The sequence below is a fragment of the Pecten maximus genome, chromosome 10 (assembly GCF_902652985.1).
Source record: "Pecten maximus chromosome 10, xPecMax1.1, whole genome shotgun sequence".
Lineage (NCBI taxonomy): Eukaryota > Metazoa > Mollusca > Bivalvia > Pectinida > Pectinidae > Pecten > Pecten maximus.
This window is the reverse complement of record NC_047024.1, coordinates 24,182,009-24,206,321: the sequence shown is the minus strand read 5'-3', so window position 1 is coordinate 24,206,321 and position 24,313 is coordinate 24,182,009. Positions and strand designations below refer to the sequence as shown.

General features: G+C 36.4%; 1 protein-coding gene across 2 annotated transcripts in view; it reads left to right on the top strand.

Moving 5' to 3' along the window:
- The first annotated feature begins 3,841 nt into the window (after nt 1-3,841).
- Nucleotides 3,842-24,313, top strand: part of LOC117336281 (putative ammonium transporter 1) — a 33,464-nt gene continuing 12,992 nt past the window's right edge. Inside the window, exons 1-3 of one of the 2 annotated variants that reach the window (XM_033896762.1) lie at nt 3,842-4,258; nt 23,475-23,564; nt 24,022-24,249. In XM_033896762.1, the coding sequence (XP_033752653.1) occupies nt 4,132-4,258; nt 23,475-23,564; nt 24,022-24,249 (445 nt within the window). In that variant the 5' untranslated portion in view covers nt 3,842-4,131. The remainder of the gene's footprint in view (nt 4,259-23,474; nt 23,565-24,021; nt 24,250-24,313) is intronic. The other variant, XM_033896763.1, reaches the window with a different exon arrangement.

The window sequence follows — 24,313 nt, the reverse complement described above, 5'->3', positions numbered from 1 at the left end:
TATATATAAGATATCTCATATAACATCTGACGTATCTTGTAAAGTATATTTTATATATTATATAAGATGTTTTATCTAACTTGATGAAGAAGTATTTACCTGCTATTTTCATTCTCAATGGTTCTATTGACGCTGACTGTTTCCTTATTCTGGTAAGAATCCGACAAAACAGTAAAATGAAAATCGGTGCAAGGGGAACAACTCGTAGAAAAGATAAATCTTATGCTACTACCTGCCCAATGTGACTAGTATCCCATATCAAGTCCTGTATCCTATACTCCGTTCCCTGTACCCTATATCGTAAACCCTGTACTTTGTATCTCGTATTCCGTACCCTGTACTTTGTATCTCGTATTCCGTACCCTGTACTTTGTATCTCGTATTCCGTACCCTCTACTTTGTATCTCGTATTCCGTACCCTGTACTTTGTATCTCGTATTCTGTACCCTGTACTTTGTATCTCGTATTCCGTACCCTCTACTTTGTATCTCGTATTCCGTACCCTGTACTTTGTATCTCGTATTCTGTACCCTCTACTTTGTATCTCGTATTCTGTACCCTCTACTTTGTATCTCGTATTCTGTACCCTCTACTTTGTATCTCGTATTCCGTACCCTCTACTTTGTATCTTGTATTCCGTACCATGTACTTTGTATCTCGTATTCCGTACCCTGTACTTTGTATCTCGTATTCCGTACCCTGTACTTTGTATCTCGTATTCCGTACCCTGTACTTTGTATCTCGTATTCCGTACCCTGTACTTTGTATCTCGTATTCTGTACCCTCTACTTTGTATCTTGTATTCCGTACCATGTACTTTGCATGTTCACACTTCGTTCATCACCACTTTCTCCGTGGCCATTTCAACCCCATGCCAACTGTTGTTGTACGAGCACTTTCGACATTCACTAATAGATTCATAACATGTTTTTATTCGTGGTTTAACGCACTCACAACAGCCAGGGTCTTATGAGGGTGGTTGTCAAGGAAACATCAACAGCCATTGTAACATGCCGACAGTTTCCAATGAGACACCAACAGCTATGGCCATATGATGACGGTTGTCAAGGATCGAGACACCAATAACCAGGGTCATATGATGACGGTTGTCTAGGATCGAGACACCAACAACCAGGGTCATATGATGACGGTTGTCAAGGATCGAGACACCAATAACAAGGGTCATATGATGACGGTTGTCAAGGATCGAGACACCAACAACCAGGGTCATATGATGACGGTTGTCAAGGATTGAGACATCAACAACCAGGGTCATATGATGACGGTTGTCAAGGATCGAGACACCAATAACAAGGGTCATATGATGACGGTTGTCAAGGATCGAGACACCAACAACCAGGGTCATATGATGACGGTTGTCAAGGATTGAGACATCAACAACCAGGGTCATATGATGACGGTTGTCTAGGATCGAGACACCAACAGCCAGGGTCATATGATGACGGTTGTCTAGGATCGAGACACCAACAGCCAGGGTCATATGATGACGGTTGTCAAGGATCGAGACACCAACAACCAGGGTCATATGATGACGGTTGTCAAAGATCGAGACACCAACAACCAGGGTCATATAATGACGGTTGTCAAGAATCGAGACACCAACAACCAGGGTCATATGATGACGGTTGTCAAGGAGACACCATCAGAACACAAATACAGATCACAATGGGAGGAAATGATATATATAGAACCCAACTATTGACATAGGGGTGCAGATCAATTCAGGTAGAGGACACAGGGGAAATCCCCGATTCTGCAGGGGACCAACTTTAGCCCACATATAGATACCATCAGCATATAGTGTGGTACGGCGGGATACAATGAGATACAGTGGGTAACAGTTGGATACAGTGGGATACAGTTGGTTACAGTGGGATACAGTGGGATACCGCGAGATACATTGGGATACTTGGTTTAGTTTGTTTGTTTTTGTTTAACGTCCTATTAACAGCCAGGGTCATTTAAGGACGTGTCAGGTTTTGGAGGTGGAGGAAAGCCGGAGTACCGGGAGAAAAACCACCATTGGGATACAGCGAGATACAATGGTTTACAGTGAGATACAGCGGGATTCAGTGGGATACAATGGTTTACAGTGAGATACATTGGAATACAACGAAATACAGTGGGATACAGCGAGATACAGTGAGATACAGTGGGATACAGTTGGATACAGTGGGATACAGTGGGATACAGTAGGATGCAACTAGATACAGTGAGATACAGTTGGATACAGGGGGATACAGGGGGGATACAGGGGGATACAGTGGGATGCAACTAGATACAGTGGGATACAACTAGATACAGTGGGATACAACTAGATACAGTGAGATACAGTGGGATAGAGTGGGATGCAACTAGATACAGTGGGATACAACGAGATACAGTGGGATACAGTGGGATGCAACTAGATACAGTGGGATACCACGAGATACAGTGGGATGCAACTAGATACAGTGGGATACAGCGAGATACAATGGGTTACAGTGCGTTACAGTGGGATACAAGGACACACAGTGGAACACAGCGAGATTCAGTGGGATACAACGATATACAGTGGGTTGCAGTGGGATACAGTGGTTTACAGTGAGATACAGCGAAATACAGTGGGATATAGAGGGATACAGAGGGACACAGAGGGATACAGAGGGATACAACGGGATAGAGTGGGATAGAGTGGGATGCAGTGGGATTCAACGAGATACAGTATGATACATCGAGGAACAGTGGGATACATTGGAATACAGTGGGATATAGTGGTTTACAGTGAGAAACAGTGCGATACAGTCGGATACAGCGAGATACAGTGGGATACAACTAGATACAGTTGGATACAGTGGGATACAGTGGTTTACAGTGGGATTCAGTGGGTAATAGTGTGATACAGTGGGATACAGTGGTTTACAGTGAGATACAGCGAGATACAGTGGGTAACAGTGGGATTCAGTGGGTAACAGTGGGATACAGCGAGATACCGCGGGATACAGCGAGATCCAGCGAGATACAGTTGGATACAACGAGACACAGTGGGATACAGCGAGATACAATGAGATACAGTGGGATACAGTGGGTTACAGTGGGATACGGCGGAATACAGTGTGATACAACGAGATACCGCGGGAAACAGCGAGATTCAGTGGGATATAACGATATACAGTGGGTTACAGTGAGATACGGCGGGATACAGTGGGATACAGAGGGATAGAGTGTGATACAGCGAGATGCAGTGGTTTACAGTGAGATACAGCGGAATACAACGATATTCAGTTGGATACAGTGGGATACAGTGGGTAACAGTGGGATACAGCATGTTAAAGTGGTTTACAGTGAGATACAGCGAGATACAGTGGGACACAGTGGGATACAGTGGTTTACAGTGAGATACAGCGAGATACAGTGGGATACAGTGGGATACAGTGGTTTACAGTGGGATACAGCGGGATCGATAGGATACAGCGGTCATGGTTCATTATCTCGCTACATTGAAGACAATACAAATGTGTATTAACTAATTTTCATCGCTCGTGTACGTATTAAGCAAAATATGAATATCAACTAAAAGGAAGAAAAACAAAACAAAAACCACTATACAGGTGTATTTGCTTTCCTTCCGTGAAACATATTTAATCAAAATCAAAATATAATTTCTATCAACAATTTACTGTACCAGTCTTCCACAGCTCAGTTACCTGTAATACAAAATGTCCATTACTACTCCTGCCTATTACACACACATGAACGGCCTGTGTGGCTGAGCTGTTATCTCAAGTCTCTGTGTATACATACTGATCAATCAGTTTCTTTTTCATAATGATCTGGAAATCATTAACAATTATCACTTAATATAACTGGCTGTATCAGATAAAACAGAAACCCAGGTCAAACTCAGATTTACAGTGATCCGTGTGTCCTACATACAGGTAGGCATTACATTTACCTGCTCCTATCACACGCATTTGATGATTTTCGACTCAGACCATAGACAAAATCACCGACCGTGACGCGTTTCATAAGCAGTAGGATCTACCGTTTACGCCAGTCTGCCGAGTTCTCGCGAGCGAGCCGGTGTGAAACACATTTCAAGGAGTATAATTATTTGTCTAGAAATTCACTATGGCACCAACAAATGAGTCCATGATGGAATTAAAAGCTGAGGTGGAAATGTTGAAGGCCTGGCAGAGTTACACAAACGATAATATGGATCAGTTCTTTCTGGTCACAATGGGAATAATTATATACCGTAAGTATTTTTTATTTATTAAAAAAATGTTGGGTTTTTTGGGGGGGTTTTCATGTATCAATTTAAAATGTTTGTATTATATGGTGGCTCGTTAGGGCCAAGTATCAAAACTCACATTCTCGCACCTTAGGTCGAAAACGCGAGAATGCGAAATCGCGACGGCGAGAGTGTGAGAATTATCTCGCGTTTTCGCATTCTCGCCGTCGAGTTTTCGCATTCTCGCGTTTTCGCTCACTCGCCGTCGCGTTTTCGCATTCTCGCGTTTTCGACCTAAGGTCGACGAGAGTGCGAGAATGCGAGATTTGATTCTTGGTCCCAACGAGCCACCATAGTATTAATAGTTTCTGAAGATGCAGTATGTTAATTAACTTTATTTATTTAATTATTTTTTGATTATTTATCTTTATCAAAATTGCAAATAGTAACAAGACATGGCATTGTACGTGCATACAGATAGTATAACGTTTACAATCTGAAGTGGATCGACTAGCTAAACTATTGTTTTTATTTTCATGCGAGTGCGACATTGATTCGTCTTTCACTATCCGTGTATACTGCATTAGTTGGAACGGATAATGGGGCTTTAGTCGGTTCAGTTTACCGGACATTCCGGCGATACATAGCATAGCGTTGATCCCTGAATGTATTTTTTGTTATGCACGTTAGTGTCGTCCGTCCGCCTGTCTGTCTGTCTGTCTGTCTGTCTGTTTGTAAACAATTTTTATCGCTACTTCTCCAGAACTCCTGGGTGGAAGATGATATAGAGATAGGACCTCGCTAGTAAGTAGTGTTGCCACTTAACAACCCATTCGATATCAAGATGGCCACTTTTGAAATTATTCGTTTGCTGTGGCTACTTCTCGAAACAGATTATTTGTGTCTTTTTATGCACGCGCATTTGTAGTTATAAATTGAATGATAGTAAAATGTCTGGTATAGAGCTTAAATAAAAACCATATAGGTATATATTAGGTATCTTATTGATATATTAATCATGTTATGATAATTAAAAATAAGCGTGTGATTTATCAAACGTAATATTGCTAACTGGAACTTGTACGCATACACGCATAAATCTTCATCCGTGGGAAAAAAATCAGAAAAATCTCACGATTCCGTTACCCTATCTCCCTGGCCGAGCAGATCCGTATAGTTTGAATTTAATCAAAACGAACCGACATCGTCACGGTAGAGTAATCCTCTTTTAACAGGTAAAAACTCCACCACCCCTTGGATACATGTAGCTTAGCGTAAGGTAAATCCAGGTCAAAGGGTAACGCGTGTTATTTGCGTGCATTACGACTGCATATCTGTCCAACGGTTCGTGATTTCTGGGGGGCCTGTTCGCTTATGTGGACAAACCGGTTCGTCAGTTTTTAAATGTATTATCTTGATGAATCTGCAGAAATATATACACGACTTAGAAGTCTTTGTCAGTGCTCGTCTGAAAATAATATAAAATCATCAGGTCTGTCTTTATTTCATAAACGAACAAATTGTTCAACTGGTTTAAGCGTTTGGACAGCAAAAAAGGGGGGAGGTCTAGGTGCCCGGTTCGTATGTACTAGTCACAGGGACGCATTTTTATGGCTCAGAAAGAACACTGGGGTCCGACCAAAAATCACTTGGGTCATACGAATTTGCTAAGCCCCTGTGGTACCATTATACCAATGATAAAATAATACATTTTGTTGTAAGATAGGAATCACTCAAAAGTACATGTCTCCTTACTTGTACCCGCAGTTACAATGGTTTAGGAAATATAACGAAAAAATATTTTACAAGGACACAATGAAGAAGAAGTTATAAAGTGCATAAGCTTTAGATAATACAATGATGTCATCTTTCGAGCACAGGGACTTGAGTATGTGATACATTCTAGTGTGTTCAGAGTATTTCTATTCTACACATTTTGCTTCTGTTGGTATTGGCATGGCCACCCATTATGATTCCAATATATGTATTAACACCCAAGCTACACGTATGTGTACGAGAGGGAAAACATATACAAAACAAACATATTAGATATGGAAGATTGTTAACCATTCTGTATATCTGTATAAAATTATAATTATCTGAAATCTTCCAATTTACTTACTTTTATTAAAAGGTATATGACCCTGACTGCCCCCACGCGTGCTCATATTACTCTAACTGCCTGTGCCCTTTAGATACCCATCCCGTCTCTATTTATGTCTATTGGGGTCTCTTAGACATTCGTCGTCATATGACCCAGACTATTGGGGTCTCTTAGACATTCGTCGTCATATGACCCAGACTATTGGGATCTCTTAGACATCCGTCGTCATATGACCCAGACTACTGGTGTCTCATCCGTCGTCATATGACCCTGACTACTGGTGTCCCATTCGTCGTCATATGACCCTGACTACTGGTGTCCCATTCGTCGTCATATGACCCTGACTACTGGTGTCTCGTTCGTCGTCATATGACCCAGACTATCGGTGTCTCATCCGTCGTCATATGACCCAGACTATTGGTGTCCCATCCGTCGTCATATGGCCAAGAATACTAGTGTCCCATTCGTCGTCATATGACCCAGACTACTGGTGTCCCATTCGTCGTCATATGACCCAGACTACTGGTGTCTCATTCGTCGTCATATGACCCAGACTATCGGTGTCTTATCCGTCGTCATATGACCCAGACTATCGGTGTCTTATTCGTCGTCATATGACCCAGACTATTGGGGTCTCTTAGACATCCGCCGTCATATCACCCTGCTGTTGGAGTCCTCGTAAACATACGTGCTCGTATGCTGTTACCTGGCTGTTGGACCTCTAGACACCCGTCTTCATTGACTTGCTGTTGTAACAAAACAAAGAGATAACAAATATATGAATGAAATAAAAGATAAAATCACGAGACAGGCGGAGAGTGTCTGTGTAATGTTATTCAACGAAATACGACGGCCATATTACAGCTAGCCTATGACTTGTGTCAGAACGAGTTTTCCCACATCTCGCTGCTGCATTCGCATTTTTTTTGCATGGCTGTTCGGGTATGCTTTAGAATTGTGTCATCACTTTATGCGGTGTAACCGTGTCAAAATCGGATAACGTCATCAATTTTGGCATACTTCAAGTGGCCTTGGTGATGACGCGATCTATTTGGTTCACATTTATTGCAATATACATATTAAACTATAGGAAGAGAATGGAATAGAAACAATTATTCCGTGTGATGTCACTCCATAAGAAAAATCGCAAACTTCGGGATAAGAGTGGTGTATAACCATGGGCGTCATGCGGCGTGGATCATTTGTGATTCAATCTTTGTTTCATTAGGGAAATTATCGATGATTCTACATTTTAGAATGAATCAATACTGGTGTTTCAACCTTGGTATCACATGATTTATCGATGTTGTCTTAACCTTGGTATCACATGATTTATCGCTAGTGTCTCAGCCTAGATATCTCAGGATGTATCGCTGGTGTCTCAGCCTAAATATCACATGATTACTCGCTGGTGTCTCAACCTTGTTATCAAATGAGTCATCGCTGGTGTCTCAATCGGTATCACATGAGTCAGCGCTGGTGTCTCAACCGGTATCACATGAGTAATTGCTAGTGCCTCAGTTTTGGTATCATATGAGTTATCGTCGGTGTCTTAACTTCGATATCACGTGTTATCACTGGTGTCTCAACCCTGTTATCACATGAGTTATCACTGGTGTCTCAACTTCGAATCACATGAGTTATAACGGGTGTATCAACATTTGTATCATATGAGTTATCACTGGTGTCTCAACTTAGAATCACATGAGTTATAACGGGTGTATCAACATTTGTATCATATGAGTTATCGCTGGTGTCTCAACCTTGATGTCTCAGGATGTATCGCTGGTGTTTCAACCTTAGTATCACATGATTACGTAAATGCGTTATTAATTGAGTTATTTAATGCCTGCATGATACAGAGAAATTTGAATCCATATAGTAGTTAGTTACTTTAACAAATAAAAGACAATATTAAAGCATTGAATACATTTTATTCAGAGAATATCCAATCGGGGTTAATGTCAGATAATGAGATATTAAATGTTAATTAACGTATGCAATGTATATGGTAATGTCCACGATTAAATTTATAGTTATTTTATACACCAGTGGCATCATCTATTAAATTCTACCCTGAAGTGTATTGTTAATATAGTTATCATAATTCTAGCCAGATATTCCTAAATTTAGGTTCACTGATTGCTTTTTAATTTTCATGATGCATAACAAAGTTATAATTACCGTAATCATCCTGTAATATGCCCGGGGGTAGGGACAATAAACGGTATGTTACTTATTGTAGCAGGTTGATTACAGAATCATGAAATAACATATAATTGGTAGCATTTCTTCTAACCAGCAATACACATGTATCTGGGAATATTTCAACTTAATTCATTTCACAACAATTGTAAAACAAGTTATATTACACTTGCTGGTAGGTGTTAAATAGCACAGGAGGTCTCTCTGTGAAAGAAAACCTGCATGGTCCGTATAATGTCTTGTACATTGTAAAAAAATATATACAATCCAGGTCGAGCGAATGAGACTTCCACCGTTATTCTTGTTGACAAACACGTGTCTATTTCTGGATAAATACGGTAGTTTACCTTATATAAACGCACCTGTTACGTCGTAAACTCGTTAGCTTACTGATCAATCAAAATGTCACATGTGCCCTTAATGTATATTGACAACAAGACTTGTCTTTTGATTACGAAAAAGTTATATCTACAGAAGAAAGAACACATCGTTCACTTTTTACAAGTTTTAACATTCTATGCGGAAGTAAAAAATAAAATAAATAAGGTGCCAGCTGATACACCATAATGTCAAATTGAGTGTCCTTTTTATCTGGGAAAAGTAGTATTTGCCTGCTCACCTAATCGTTTTCGACTCGTTAAACATGTATTCTCACTTGAAAGAACAGTTTGTATGTGTCTGGTTATTGAATCTTTCAAACAAAGGCTGACATTGTGTGTTGTCAAGCTTTGGGACAAAACATAAGACGAACAGCCAATTGCTTTACAGGTGCAAAACTGGTGTTTGATATACAGTGGAATAATTATTCTCAGATTTTATGCGTACATTCTCTACATTTCTACACTAACCTATGTTTAAGTATTTTTTTCTTTTTCTCAGAAAGTGTTAAGATGTTCACAAATGCACTCTACATTTTAAAAAGACACCACATTTATTTTTGCTGAAAAAAACCCCAACTAAAATGTCTCAAAATTAAATTAGATATTAAACATATCAATCAAACGATATCCATACATGTCATATGTTATGTATAACGTCTTCGCAATTAAAATGATGTCGTATGTATTTCTATATCGTAATATAAGATATCTAGTAAAACGCTATTTCTTTGTTACTTGTTGGACATTTATCATGCAATTTAATAAAATAAACATTAGGCATAGATTCTAGATAAATTTCCACGTGCTTACTGTCTAAACACCTGTCGTTTTGTTTTCATTATATCAACTCTTTTTTCTTTTTTTTTATATAAAATATTGATATAAAAATATATACGGCATACATTATTCATCATGATAAAAGTAAAAGTAAAACGGGCCTAAACGCCTAAATAGCAAAATGAAAACATGTATTTAAATTGTCTAGTTGACAAAACTATGAAATACTCTAAATATGCTTGCCGAAGGTAACGTAAACAAAAAGCACGCGGCGCATGCATGATTTGAGTGGTGGAATTTGCATATGTGCTACGTACGCGGGTACATGGGTATTCCCTCCAGTGTTGTGACCCGGTATGTGTTGCGAGATCACATGGAATTTTTACGTAGTGGCCTTAAAAATCAATAAGCGATCATGCATCATGATAATTAAGCATCTGATTTGTTATTAAACGACTTATTCTCTTCTTCTTACTCGCCATATTCAATGACTTGTCCTACTCAACAGGTACCTGTGCTTTCGTGATGACTCCCTCAATTCCCCCCCCAAAAACCACCGAAATATTTGCGTTGTTGACGCCTTTGAAATTATATTGATAAGCAGTCTGGCACAGCCTAAGGATGTGTTGGGAAGGTGTGTGCGTGTGGGGCACGCTCATCTACCCAAAATCAAGGAAAAGTAAAGCATGTAGTTGTAGATGCACGCCTGACTGATGTCATTATGTGATGTGCATTTGTCATAATATTGTGTATATTTGTCCTTATATAATGTAAATGTGTCGTTATATAATGTAAAATTGTCATTATTTGATGTACATTTGTCGTTATATAATGTAAAATTGTCATTATATGATGTACATTTGTCGTTATATAATGTAAAATTGTCATTATATGATATACATTTGTCGTTTATAATGTAAAATTGTCATTATATGATGTACATTTGTCGTTATATAATGTAAAATTGTCATTATATGATGTACATTTGTCGTTATATAATGTAAAATTGTCATTATATGATGTACATTTGTCATTAAAAAATGTACATTTGTCTTTATGTTATGTAAAATTGTCATTATATAATGTAAATGTGTCGTTATATAATGTAAAATTGTCATTATATGATGTACATCTGTCGTTATATAATGTAAAATTGTCATTATATGATGTACATTTGTCATTAAAAAATGTACATTTGTCTTTATGTTATGTAAAATTGTCATTATATAATGTAAATGTGTCGTTATATAATGTAAAATTGTCATTATATGCTGTACATTTGTCGTTATATAATGTAAAATTGTCATTATATGATGTACATTTGTCATTAAAAAATGTACATTTGTCTTTATGTTATGTAAAATTGTCATTATATAATGTAAATGTGTCGTTATATAATGTAAAATTGTCATTATATGATGTACATTTGTCGTTATATAATGTAAAATTGTCATTATATGATGTACATTTGTCATTAAAAAATGTACATTTGTCTTTATGTTATGTAAAATTGTCATTATATGATGTACATTTGTCGTTATATAATGTAAAATTGTCATTATATGATGTACATTTGTCATTAAAAAATGTACATTTGTCTTTATATTATGTAAAATTGTCATTATATAATGTACATTTGTCGTTATATAATGTAAAATTGTCATTATATGATGTACATTTGTCATTAAAAAATGTACATTTGTCTTTATGTTATGTAAAATTGTCATTATATGATGTACATTTGTCATTAAAAAATGTACATTTGTCTTTATGTTACGTAAATTTGTCGTTATATCATGTAAATTTGTCGTTATATAATGTAAATTTGTCGTTATATAATGTAAATGTGTCGTTATATAATGTAAATTTGTCAATATATGATGTACATTTGTCATTATATGATTACATTTGTCATTGCATGATTTACAATGGTCAGTATATGATGTAAATTTGTCGTTCTATGATATACATTTTGTCAGTATGTGATGTACATTTTGTCAATATGTGATGTACATTTTGTCAGTGTGTGATGTACATGTGTCAATATGTGATGTACATTTTGTCAATATGTGGTGTACACGTGTCAGTATGTGGTGTACATTTTGTCAATATGTGATATACATTTTGTCAGTATGTGATGTACATGTGTCAACATGTGATGTACATTTTGTCAATATGTGGTGTACATGTGTCAATATGTGGTGTACATTTTGTCATTATATGATATACATTTGCCAATGCTTGTCTACCCCAAAACAAAATAATTGCTTTGACAACAAAAAATTAAGCGATGCTCGGTTGTGGATCTAGTCACCTTACATACTTACACATGCACGCATGAGTGATCTTAGTCGATGGGTTATTGAGTAATTTGTGGAGCTTGGTTCCTCGGCCATGTACAGAACACCGTGTCCCCATTCAGTGATCACGTGCTAGTATTAGAAGGGACAGGACATCAACGTCCTTGTGCACGAGGTACACTAGAACATAGCCTCACATTCGACACAGGAAAGTTACCCGTGTACATTTAAAGGGCAATGGACCAACACAATACCAGCGTATTTTATGTTTAAAACTTGTTTTTTTTTTACAACAGCCACGTCAATCACGTTACGAAAAACATTCTATGGCCCGGGATTAGCATGGCATGTCTTCAATATCTCATATAATTTCTTCTGGGGGGGAGGGGGGGGGGGGGGGGGGGGGGGGGTGACACGCCCAATCTGATTAAAATTAGACTTGTAATTTCCGCTACTCCACGATAGACTACAAGACGAGCAGTTTATGGTAGTGAAGCGGAATTGCAGGTCTAATTTCAATTAGCTAGACACACGCATTATCTCTATGTAAAACAGTAAACTGGATGCCAAGTATATCCTCAGTTAGCGAACTTCAGAAAACAATATGAACACATTGTCAAGGTTTCGAGAGATTCAGGTTGATGAAGGTTACGGAAAATTTTATTGTCGCCATCATAGCATCATTTGAAATATTATATTTCGTTATGCGATATGAAGAATGCCGTGTTCGATGCTTGTTGATATGTCTGGTTCCATTGTCGCCATCCTAGTTCTCATTATGAGAATGTGACAAAGTCATGTCGATGTTCTCAGAAGGACAATGAGGAATTGTACAGGGCATCGTATCATATTGCTGGAATTATTGCATCATTTGATGCTGAACAGGCACTACGTGCTTCCAATCATTGCTGATGAAATTGGATCTGATATCTGATAAGTCGAAGACGCTTACCCTGCCCTGCAGGTAGGGCGTAAGAATTGTACCTGCTGTCCCCATTGCATGATCGTAAGAGGCGATTAAATTTTGGATCTTATATTTCCAATTTTTCTTATAAACTTTCTTCTTCCTAATTTCTCCCTTGACAATGCCCCCTTTTTTGGCCTTTAATTGAGCGTTCGCCCCTGTGGGGAAGGCTTTGGGCCGAGATATACCAGAGTCTTCAATATGGTAGTTGCTACTCCTGCTTAGCGCTCAGCATATTAGGAGTGGGACGACTGGTTCGCCAATTGTCAGTATAATGTGACCGGGTGGGATGTCCTGTTCGTAGTCTAAGGCGGTATGCTTCAGTGAGGTAACACTATAAATCGGCAAAAGTTCTGGACTATCACAAGGAGACTTAACACGAACATACCGCAGCCTCCCAAAACACACATGCGCACTCACCCCACGCATGCATATCGCCAGCACGTGAAGCCGTCCTTAAATGACCTTAGATGTTGATAGGACGTTAAACAAAAAAAAACAAAAACAAAAAAAAAACCTTCCGGACCACCTGGTTATGTTTTACTGTACTTTTTCCTCCACGTATTTTTATATCATTTTAAAGATTTTGCGTTGGAATATTTCGTTTTTATGTAGATAGCCCTATTTCTTATCTATTTGTTATTGTTTGTTGAAATCCTTTGTTATATGTATTTGTAGTACTACAAACCTTCTATGTGTTGTGATGCCCAAAGTTTGTCGGAATAAAAGTTCTGTCTGTCTGAGTGATATTACACATATCACCTGTGGCGGTATCCTTTGATGTTTAATTATAAACATGAAATATCACGTGATAGCCACTAGATATGGTAGTAATTACAATTCAGACTCATTTTCCAAGCAATTACATAAATATCACTCTCGCCAAACCCATTTTTTTGTAAATGATTACCCGATTATTATACATTCACGGAATATATCTAAATATTGTTTACCTTTACGATCATATGTAAATTTCTTGTATGTACTGTACAGATCTTACAATTTCTCTTGTAGTAACTTCTATTGTTTACTTGCTTTCATTTGGGAAGAACAATAACTGAATCAATGTTACTAATGTCGTTATCGACGACGACGAGGACGACGAGGATGAGGATGATGAGGATGATTGCCTTTGACGAGTGACGACGATGACGACGACGATGATAATTGCCTTTGACAAGTGACGACGATGATGATTGCCTTTGACAAGTGACGACGATGATGATTGCCTTTGACAAGTGACGACGATGATGATTGTCTTTGACGAGTGACGACGACGACGACGACGACGATGATGATGATGATGATGATGATGATGATGATGATGATGATGATGATGCAAAATACTGATGCCGCGATTAATTGATAATGACTTAATGAAACAACATCTTTTCTAGAAATCTGATAACCGCATGTTTATGTAATAAGTTCTACTTTTTCTGTCTAGCTAATCGCCATACATATATGATATGGTACAGCAGATTACAGACGGACACTATTGATAAATAACTGATAATGATTTCAACTGTAAATGATATGTGTTGTACAAATGCTTACAAATATTGATCGCCGAGTAGCTGAAACTGTGATTAATGTTGATCAGTTGTTTCGAATGAAAACTTCCTGTAATGTATTGACGTACGTGACAATAACAGCTATAGGTTATCTCAGTCGGCCCATGTCCCTCCAGAGATGTCCCTGTAATGAAGAAACATAATTGGTGCTTTAGCATGACCTCGGGTGAATGACAATCATGAAGTCCTTATTGTCTATAATGATAGCTACTGTATAATATCTGAAAGCTGGTCGACACATTTGAAGCATTTTTAGCTCACTTTCTGACGAAGGGCAAGTGAGCTAGGCCATTGTGCGGCGTTCGTCGTTTGTCCGTCCGTCAGCCTGTCAAGCATCAACATTTCCATTTAAACGACTGCTTATTAATCAAAAGTCGCGTTGTGATACTATTGTCATGCTGATATGCTGTCTTTCCCCCTCCCATTCAGCATTCCCTTACAAACCTGACGACATTCTCGATTGTTCTTGTATACACATACCAGTTTACTGATAGGATAGAGCGTTATGTTCGTACGTGGGTGTCGCAACTCTGGTCACTTTTCATTTTTAAATGGATTTTGATCGAATTTCATGAATTGGCCAAGTATGAGAATCCTCCAAGAGAGTTCGTGTTATAGGGTGTCATGGTCAGATTTACTATCCATAGAAGATCTCAGTCTTACTTCTTGGTGAGCTAGCTGCATGGAGTGTTTACAAACTCTCCATTATAATAAAACAGTTTCTTTCTTAAGAAAAGAACATGTATCCTACATTTTAATCTCTTCTCCATATAGTGTAAACTCCGAGTTAAGTATAACCTTTAGTTTCTCTTTTTGAAAAAAAAAAATACTATTCAAAAATGTCAAAATTTTCTTAGTGTTCCTCACTTAGATTTCCAATACAAGGAAGTTTATCACACTGAAAAAAGATTCAATGCCATTGAGATATGCAGAATAAAAGGGAATACTTTTCTCCCTGTTTTAAACCATGTGATGTAAACATGTCAAATAACTTTTCTTTCACAAGAATGTGTGCTTATGTTTTACCAGATATGTTAATAATCAATAATTTGACCTATAACACATTTCTCAACACAAAGTCACACAATATATAAAATCAACAAAAGCACCGGGTATTTTGTTTTCTGATGATAAAAACGCAAAAATATTGTCTTCTGTCGATAAACCATTTCTGACCTCAGCTAAAACATTTGCAATAAGATACATTTATTAAGTGTGCTGTTCAAAATGGAGATGAAAACTTTCCCGAAACAAAACACAAGAGGAATTCCGTTAGAGTAACCTAGGGTAACCAGTTGATAGCCAGTCAGTATAACCTGTCGCGTTTTAAGATTTCACACTCGCGTAAATTTTCACGTTAACAGTAAGTAACATATCCCCTGAGGTATGTCGGCGAAGATTAGATTTCTATATGCCTATTATTTTTCTATTGTTTTCTAACTGTTAAAGGCTGTTCGCCATTAAACTGGTGTATCATTGTGTTCTTACCGTCAAAAGAAAGTAGTATATACCTGTTAATGTACCATGACTCCAGGCAGAATTCACAAGACAATTGTAAATGCAATACACAAACAAATAGTGATCAAATCAACATCAAACCTTCTCTCACTGGTCAGCAGATCTCCTCTGGGGTCAAGGAAATATTGCTGATAGCTATTGTAGCCGCAGGTTGAAGTATTGTAAACAAATAATCATGATCATTTAGATGAACTCGTCCTAACAATTGCCCAGGTGTAGATATATGTGTCCTATTCCGTATTTATTTTATTTTGATCATCGATGTCAGGTAAAAATCTGGTCGACCCGTAATAAACATACCCACAAACAAAATAGTGTCAGTACAATGGGGGGAAGTTGTGAGAAGTATCCTGTCTGTGCTGAGTCTCGAATCTCGAACTCAACCTCTCACTTTCTAAGCGGACATCCTTCTGTTAGGCTAAAGGGAAATTCCCATCCTCTCCATGCGGACAAAGGCAATGGCTCTCCTAGACTTTTCTTGCAGTTGAATTCTATCAATTAGAAATTTAAAAAAAACCTATACAACAAAAATTATGAATGTCTTGATGTAAACAATACTAGGAACCGATGAGAATATTTCTTCCAGGCTTGGATCTTCTGTGGTGAAAGAAAGCATCCTCGTAAAACAAGGGGTCTAGTCCCTCAATATATTTGAGAGAGACCAAAAACTGAAAATAGACCAATATGTTTAACTTTTTTTCAGACTCAGAAATCTAATATTCATATATTCTTTAGGGTGGAAGCATCATGAATTTTTTTTTATCTCGATCGTAAAATTGGTCATCCATTCTCCTATAGGAAGGAAGTAATGTTTATTAGAGTTTATACGGGCTCGCCTGGTCAAAGGACCATAAAATAGTGGACGTGTCAACTTACCCTTTAAAATGCTACGACTGAAAAGTAATAGCCAAACGTGTAAGTGAATAAAATTTTGGGCGTTGTTGTACAAGGAATATTGGATATGATCTGTTGAAATCGAGAGGAAGGGCTCTGTAGGGGAAAATAGCCCGAGTATTACACGGTTAATCAAGAATAATAACAATGATCTATCTGTTTTAAACACTATATTTGGCTATGATGGATATTCATGTAGGTGATATTTTTTTTTATCTAAATTGGCTCAGGACAGATCTTGTTACAGTGAATGACCTAGCTTAAAGTTAATTGTTTATCACACACTTGATATGTATCTGAATTTCATACAATATCTATAATAACAAGAGCTTAGGCCGGTCTCAGGCAGTAAACGAGGTCCCTCACTATTGTGATAACATTATGATGACATCATTGTAATAACAGCATTGTTATCATTCTATGGTGATAACCTTCTTGTGGTCATTCTATTGTGATACACTGTTGTGATACACTGTTGTGATACACTGTTGTGATAACATTATTGTGATAACATTATTGTGATACACTGTTGTGATACACTGTTGTGATAACATTATTGTGATACACTGTTGTGATAACATTATTGTGATACACTGTTGTGATACACTGTTGTGATAACATTATTGTGATACACTGTTGTGATAACATTATTGTGATACACTGTTGTGATACACTGTTGTGATACACTGTTGTGATAACATTATTGTGATACACTGTTGTGATACACTGTTGTGATACACTGTTGTGATAACATTATTGTGATACACTGTTGTGATACACTGTTGTGATACACTATTGTGATAACACTATTGTGATACACTGTTGTGATACACTGTTGTGATACACTGTTGTGATACACTGTTGTGATAACATTATTGTGATACACTGTTGTGATACACTATTGTGATAACACTATTGTGATACACTGTTGTGATACACTGTTGTGATAACATTGTGATAACACTATTGTGATACACTGTTGTGATACACTGTTGTGATACACTGTTGTGATAACATTGTGATAACATCATTGTAATAACATAATTGAGAGCATGCTATTGTGATAACACCATTGATAACACTATAGTGATAACACCATTGATAACACTATAGTGATAACACTATAGTAATAACACCATTGATAACACTATTGTAATAACACCATTGATAACACTATTGTAATAACACCATTGATAACACTATTGTAATAACACCATTGATAACACTATAGTGATAACACCATTGATAACACTATAGTAATAACACCATTGATAACACTATTGTAATAACACCATTGATAACACTATTGTAATAACACCATTGATAACACTATAGTAATAACACCATTGATAACACTATTGTAATAACACCATTGATAACACTATTGTAATAACACCATTGATAACACTATAGTAATAACACCATTGATAACACTATAGTGATAACACCATTGATAACACTATAATAATAACACCATTGATAACACTAGTAATTACACCATTGATAACACTATGGTGATAAAACCATTGATAACACCATTGATAACACCATTGATAACACTATAGTGATAACACCATTGATAACACTATAGTGATAACATCATTGATAACCCTATTGTAATTACACCATTGATAACACTATGGTGATAACACCATTGATAACACTATAGTGATAACACCATTGATAACACTATTGTAATAACACCATTGGTAACACTATAGTGATAAAACCATTGGTAACACTATAGTGATAACACCATTGATAACACTATAGTAATAACACCATTGATAACACTATTGTAATAACACCATTGATAACACTATAGTCATAACACCATTGATAACACTTAGTCATAACACCATTGATAACACTATAGTGATAACACCATTGATAACACTATAGTAATTACACCATTGATAACACTATGGTGATAACACCATTGATAACACTATTGTGATAACACCATTGATAACACTATTGTAATAACACCATTGATAACACTATAGTCATAACACCATTGATAACACTATTGTAATAACACCATTGGTAACACTATAGTGATAACACCATTGATAACACTATAGTGATAACACCATTGGTAACACTATTGTAATAACACCATTGATAACACTATTGTGATAACACCATTGGTAACACTATAGTGATAACACCATTGATAACACTATTGTGATAACACCATTGGTAACACTATAGTGATAACACCATTGATAACACTATTGTGATAACACCATTGATAACACTATTGTAATAACACCATTGATAACACTATTGTAATAACACCATTGGTAACACTATAGTGATAACACCATTGATAACACTATAGTGATAACACCATTGATAACACTATTGTAATAACACCATTGATAACACTATAGTCATAACACCATTGATAACACTATAGTGATAACACCATTGATAACACTATTGTTATAGTTTAAGTGTCAATAGATGACGTAATATGCTAGTGTCATTTGTGAAAAATAATGAACCTGGTGACATGAATAGATGATGTCTTCCATGTGTGGTTGGGGACAATGTCATTGATCGAAAGCAATTGTTATTTAATAAATCCATTGTTCGGGTCAAGTTCATGATATTTCAAAAAAACTTACTAACAAGCATCACAAAGGCAAGCATGTATTGTGCTATATGCAGAAAGATTAGTGTTTGCTGCCATAATGCAAAATAAGTAAAACCCTTATATACTACTGTTAGAATACTAACTATGATATCTAAACTAAAGTAAGTGAGTTATACAGGCCCCGTTGGCCTCTATTTGTAGCCCAGGTACTACAGGCGTTGATATGAAAAACAAACCTTAGATTATGGCGCATTCCTGTCAAACTATAATTGTGTAATGTCGTGTCAAAGTAAACATTAACAATGATTTGTTGTTGTGTAGATTTTATTGCACATATTACCGTGATGGCATCTTATTACGAAAGATGACCCTAGAGAGACGAAGGATAAAATGGTTGTTGACTCCGACAATATCATGTCTGTATATGGTTGGTGGCTGCACGCAACCCTTTTGTCTGTGTGACGGTGATGGCTGTTTCAGTGACCGATATAAATAATAAGATAATTTGTTTAACACGAGAGTAATATCATATTTATTTTATAAGATAAAACAGGACAAACAAAATCTTAGGTGGTATGAAGTCAAAATATGTCCTCAGAAATATGTTACATGTTATGAATTTGAAGGATTACATATAAATAGTTTAACGTGTATAACGATATGCATATAACGAAATAGAGATCAAATGTTTTAATTTATTTAATTTATGCAGACACAATATATGTTTCATTATCGTAATGTCATAAATATCTGTAATATGTCCACTTTACCAAACAATGTTACATACCTATGGTTAGACAGATATAGATATTTTCGGAAGTTCTGAGAAATGTCGTCGTACTCATGAACTACAGATATTAGTTTCCATCGATTGAAGAAAGATATGGTTTTTTTCTAAGAAGGATGTGTTTTTTTGAAGAAAGATGTGGGGTTTTTTTTTATGAAAGATGTGTTTTTTGAAGAAAGATGTGTGTTTTTTATGAAAGATGTGCTTTTTGAAGAAAGATGTGTTTTTCATCATAAATTACAAAGCCAAAAATTAACACACCTTCATAGCTTATGCATATGCAAAAAAATATATATCAATTTTCGTGGATACTTTCTTTTCGAGCTATCCACAAAGAGGTAAAAACTATCGTAGATATCCCTTACAAGATATCAGCACATATGACACTGTAGTATAACAGCTTGATTCACACTGTCATCAGGAAATTCTTTACGTTAGGAATATGTAAAGGTATATTTGTGGATAACGCATTATGATGAGTTAGGAAATGTAAGAACCTATTATTCGCTGTTAATATGTATATATTATTCTTTTATATTTTTGCTAGATTTTAATACATGTTTTTGGACGTTTGCAACCTTCATACAATACCCCCTCCCCTTCCTCCTCACCCCCATCCCCGCCACGCCAACCCTCCACCCCGGTCCCCTCCTTTTAACGATGGATGAACATGACGTCAACAAGAAGTGAAAGCTTTGTGTCTTCCTACTTGAAAATAGGTAAATTCTGAAACAATTCAAAATGGTATTACCGGATAATTTATTGTAATTCATATAATTTATCATATTTGCCCATTTTTCATATATTTATAAAGTTCTCATTTTAATTCAAGGTCATATAAATTCTGAAAATCTGAAATGGAATCTAAACTTTTAAAAATATGAGGTTTATATCAGTTTATGCCTCCTGGTCTATAAAAAGACAAAAAAAATCTAATATGTCTTGTAAAAAGCTGTTGACAATGTATAGTAATCGGCCCTGCACCAGCAATTGTTCGACGACAAGAGATCACTATGGGAACTCTATCGTCATGATCCGTTCTGACGTCATCAGACTATCATGTTTCATGAAATCTATGTTTATCCCGAATCTCATTTTACCTGAATTTGACTTATTTTTCACCTCCGCCATTCATCACCGCGTTTATAACATGTAGTTAAAATTGTAAGAAAAGAATTCTGAGGTAGTGTGACGCAACATCAGCATCCAACTTAATGTCTGTTTATATTTATATTGTAAATATGTTTGGTGTGCTCTAATTATTTTCCTGAATTATTGCAATTCCGTGAGGTCATAGTTCGTTATCAAACCTATTACTGGTGTCTTATACTGTAATATAACTAAGCTGGGAAATTGGTTTTTTGAATATCTGCCAATGCTATTGAAACTTTCGTTGCATAAAAAGAGTTTGTTTATTTGCTGGTTTATCGCTCGGTAACAATCAGTGTCACTTTGAGGCGGGATCTCCTTGTAGTAGTTGGTAACTACCTCACTTAACACCCAACGGGAGACCCGTCTCATGCCACCCGGAGCTATAGTGTAAAAGTTTCTTGCCCATAGACAAAAACCTGAGAGGAAAGACCGACCCCGTTTCTCAACTTCCCGAGAAACAGAAACTGACTCGGATAGAGAGCATGGAACCTCGCACCTCGGGCCTTCATCTGCGATTACGCTCCAACCGACTGAGAAATGAATTTCTTTTTTTATTGAAACAGTAATTCAATATTATGGTGCCATAGTTATATAAAATAATCAAATGTTAAATGGAATTTCGAACTGAAATATTGATACACACAACAAAACAAACTAACAATCAATATCAAATTTCATTTTAGGATATAATCATCTTCTCTTGGTAATTCGTTTTAACTTTGCAAAAATAAATATTTTTCTCCGTGGATACAAAATGAAAATAAATTTATACCTATTTCTATAAATGCCCTCAACATACTAACACGCTGTGAGATATAAATATGACATTTTCTCATGTTAATCTTTTTATTGCATATGATACAACTTAACATATGTGCCATTCACTATATATTTGATACCTTCTCATACTGAAAAGATCATATTACCATTGTATGGACGATATGTTATTTATAGTGCACGCTGATTTGTATTTGACGCCGAGTATTTTAACAGACAGAACTAGCTGGCCCCCAACATAATATGCGACGCGTAATAGTTTTCAGATAGCATTGTTCTGTTATGCTACTCACGATTTTCAGTGCATAAGTCAGTCTTCTTATAGCAGGGTTGGGTGGTAGATATTGAAATGGAGAGATTATAGAATGCAAATCTAGTGTTATATTGTCCATGTTAAGAATATAGTAGATGAAAATGATTTGAAATTTGTAACTAACACTTTAGTGGTATCTATTTCAGACGCGCAGAATAATCAATTTTTGACTTTTTAAGAGGTGGATATGTGAACTTATGATTAGTAGAAAGAAACATTAACCGATACCAAGTCAATGTGATCGTTAGTCCATAAACATATCATTCGACTGATAGTACTGTATTAGTTTAAGTGACGTAATGAAGAGAGTATTAGACTGTCATTCAAAAAAGTAAAATTATGTAAATATACTGAAAAATAATTAATTAACGCCTGATGAGATTTTACCAATCCAAAACTGGAAAAGCCTCATTATCTTCAATATGAAAATGTTTTGCCGGCCAGCGTTACACGCTTTTTGTCGACTTAATGTTTCGTTTGCTTATCTTGAACTTATGATATTTTGGCATGTGATTGGAGTCGGACTTTTGCATGATGATGAAAACTCGAGCTTCATATGACATGATGTTAATCCTATAGTTGTCGAAACTCTCATGGCAATGTCCTAAATCCAATTGCATGAATGCTTCTCCTAGCTGTTGTGACGAATTTATTGTTACTCACCCATTTACTTTGATGCTGAACTGAAGCAGTTATGGCACTTGCCTGATTTTTTGTTGACCTTTTTTTTTGTTACCTGTCTTGACTATATGGCGTTCACATCATGATAATGATTACTTACCTTTTAGCTTAGGTTTTCAATTATCTTGTTGTATGTGTAAACTATTCGCTGTGACATTTGCTTAAGTAATATTACATTTCTAAAATGGTATCGACCTTGACCTTTGTTACAGTGATGCAGTGTGGGTTTGCCCTATTGGAAGCTGGATCTGTTCGAAGCAAGAACACAACAAACATCCTCATCAAAAATCTGCTTGATTCCTGTAAGTAAAAGAAAAATAATATTACATGTAACTATACACTATAAGATTAAATGAGTAAACAGACCAACATTAAATAGATGAAATATCAGTGCTTACAATTCATTATTGTAATGTTACATTGTTCTCTATAATATATTTTCATAATCTATTCAATTATCTTACAGTACTAAGTATTCAGTAAATCTAAAACTTCAAAGACAAATGGTTTATACCAATAATGTTTGTTGATAAATTTCTTCCTTAATGCTGATTGTCAATGACATCTATATAGAAAGTGAAATCCATCTTCAATCTGAGTTTCACATAGCCAAAACATTATCTATCATTTTAGGCATCATTTCGACTTATGCCAGTTTCTATTCCCAAAAGATTATATGCAAAGTTAGTATCGAAAATAACGTTTAAACGTTAGCTTTACAAAGTTGGAACTAATCAACTAATCACCTTTTAATTGCAGTTATTTCTGGATTTTTCTATTGGCTGTTCGGGTATGCATTTGCGTTCGGTGGAGGGAATGCGTTTATAGGGACAGAGAACTTCGCCCATAGCAATCTAGAGGAAACTATGTACGCCTATTGGTTTTTCCACTTCGTGTTCGCGGCCACTGCCGCCACCATAGTGTCTGGGGCTGTGGCTGAGAGGTGTGACTTCGTGGCATATCTCGTATACAGTTCCCTCATCACAGGTTCGTATGGCATCATAGCCATTGCTTGCTTTCTTGCGTATGAGTTATATACATTGCCTCAAAT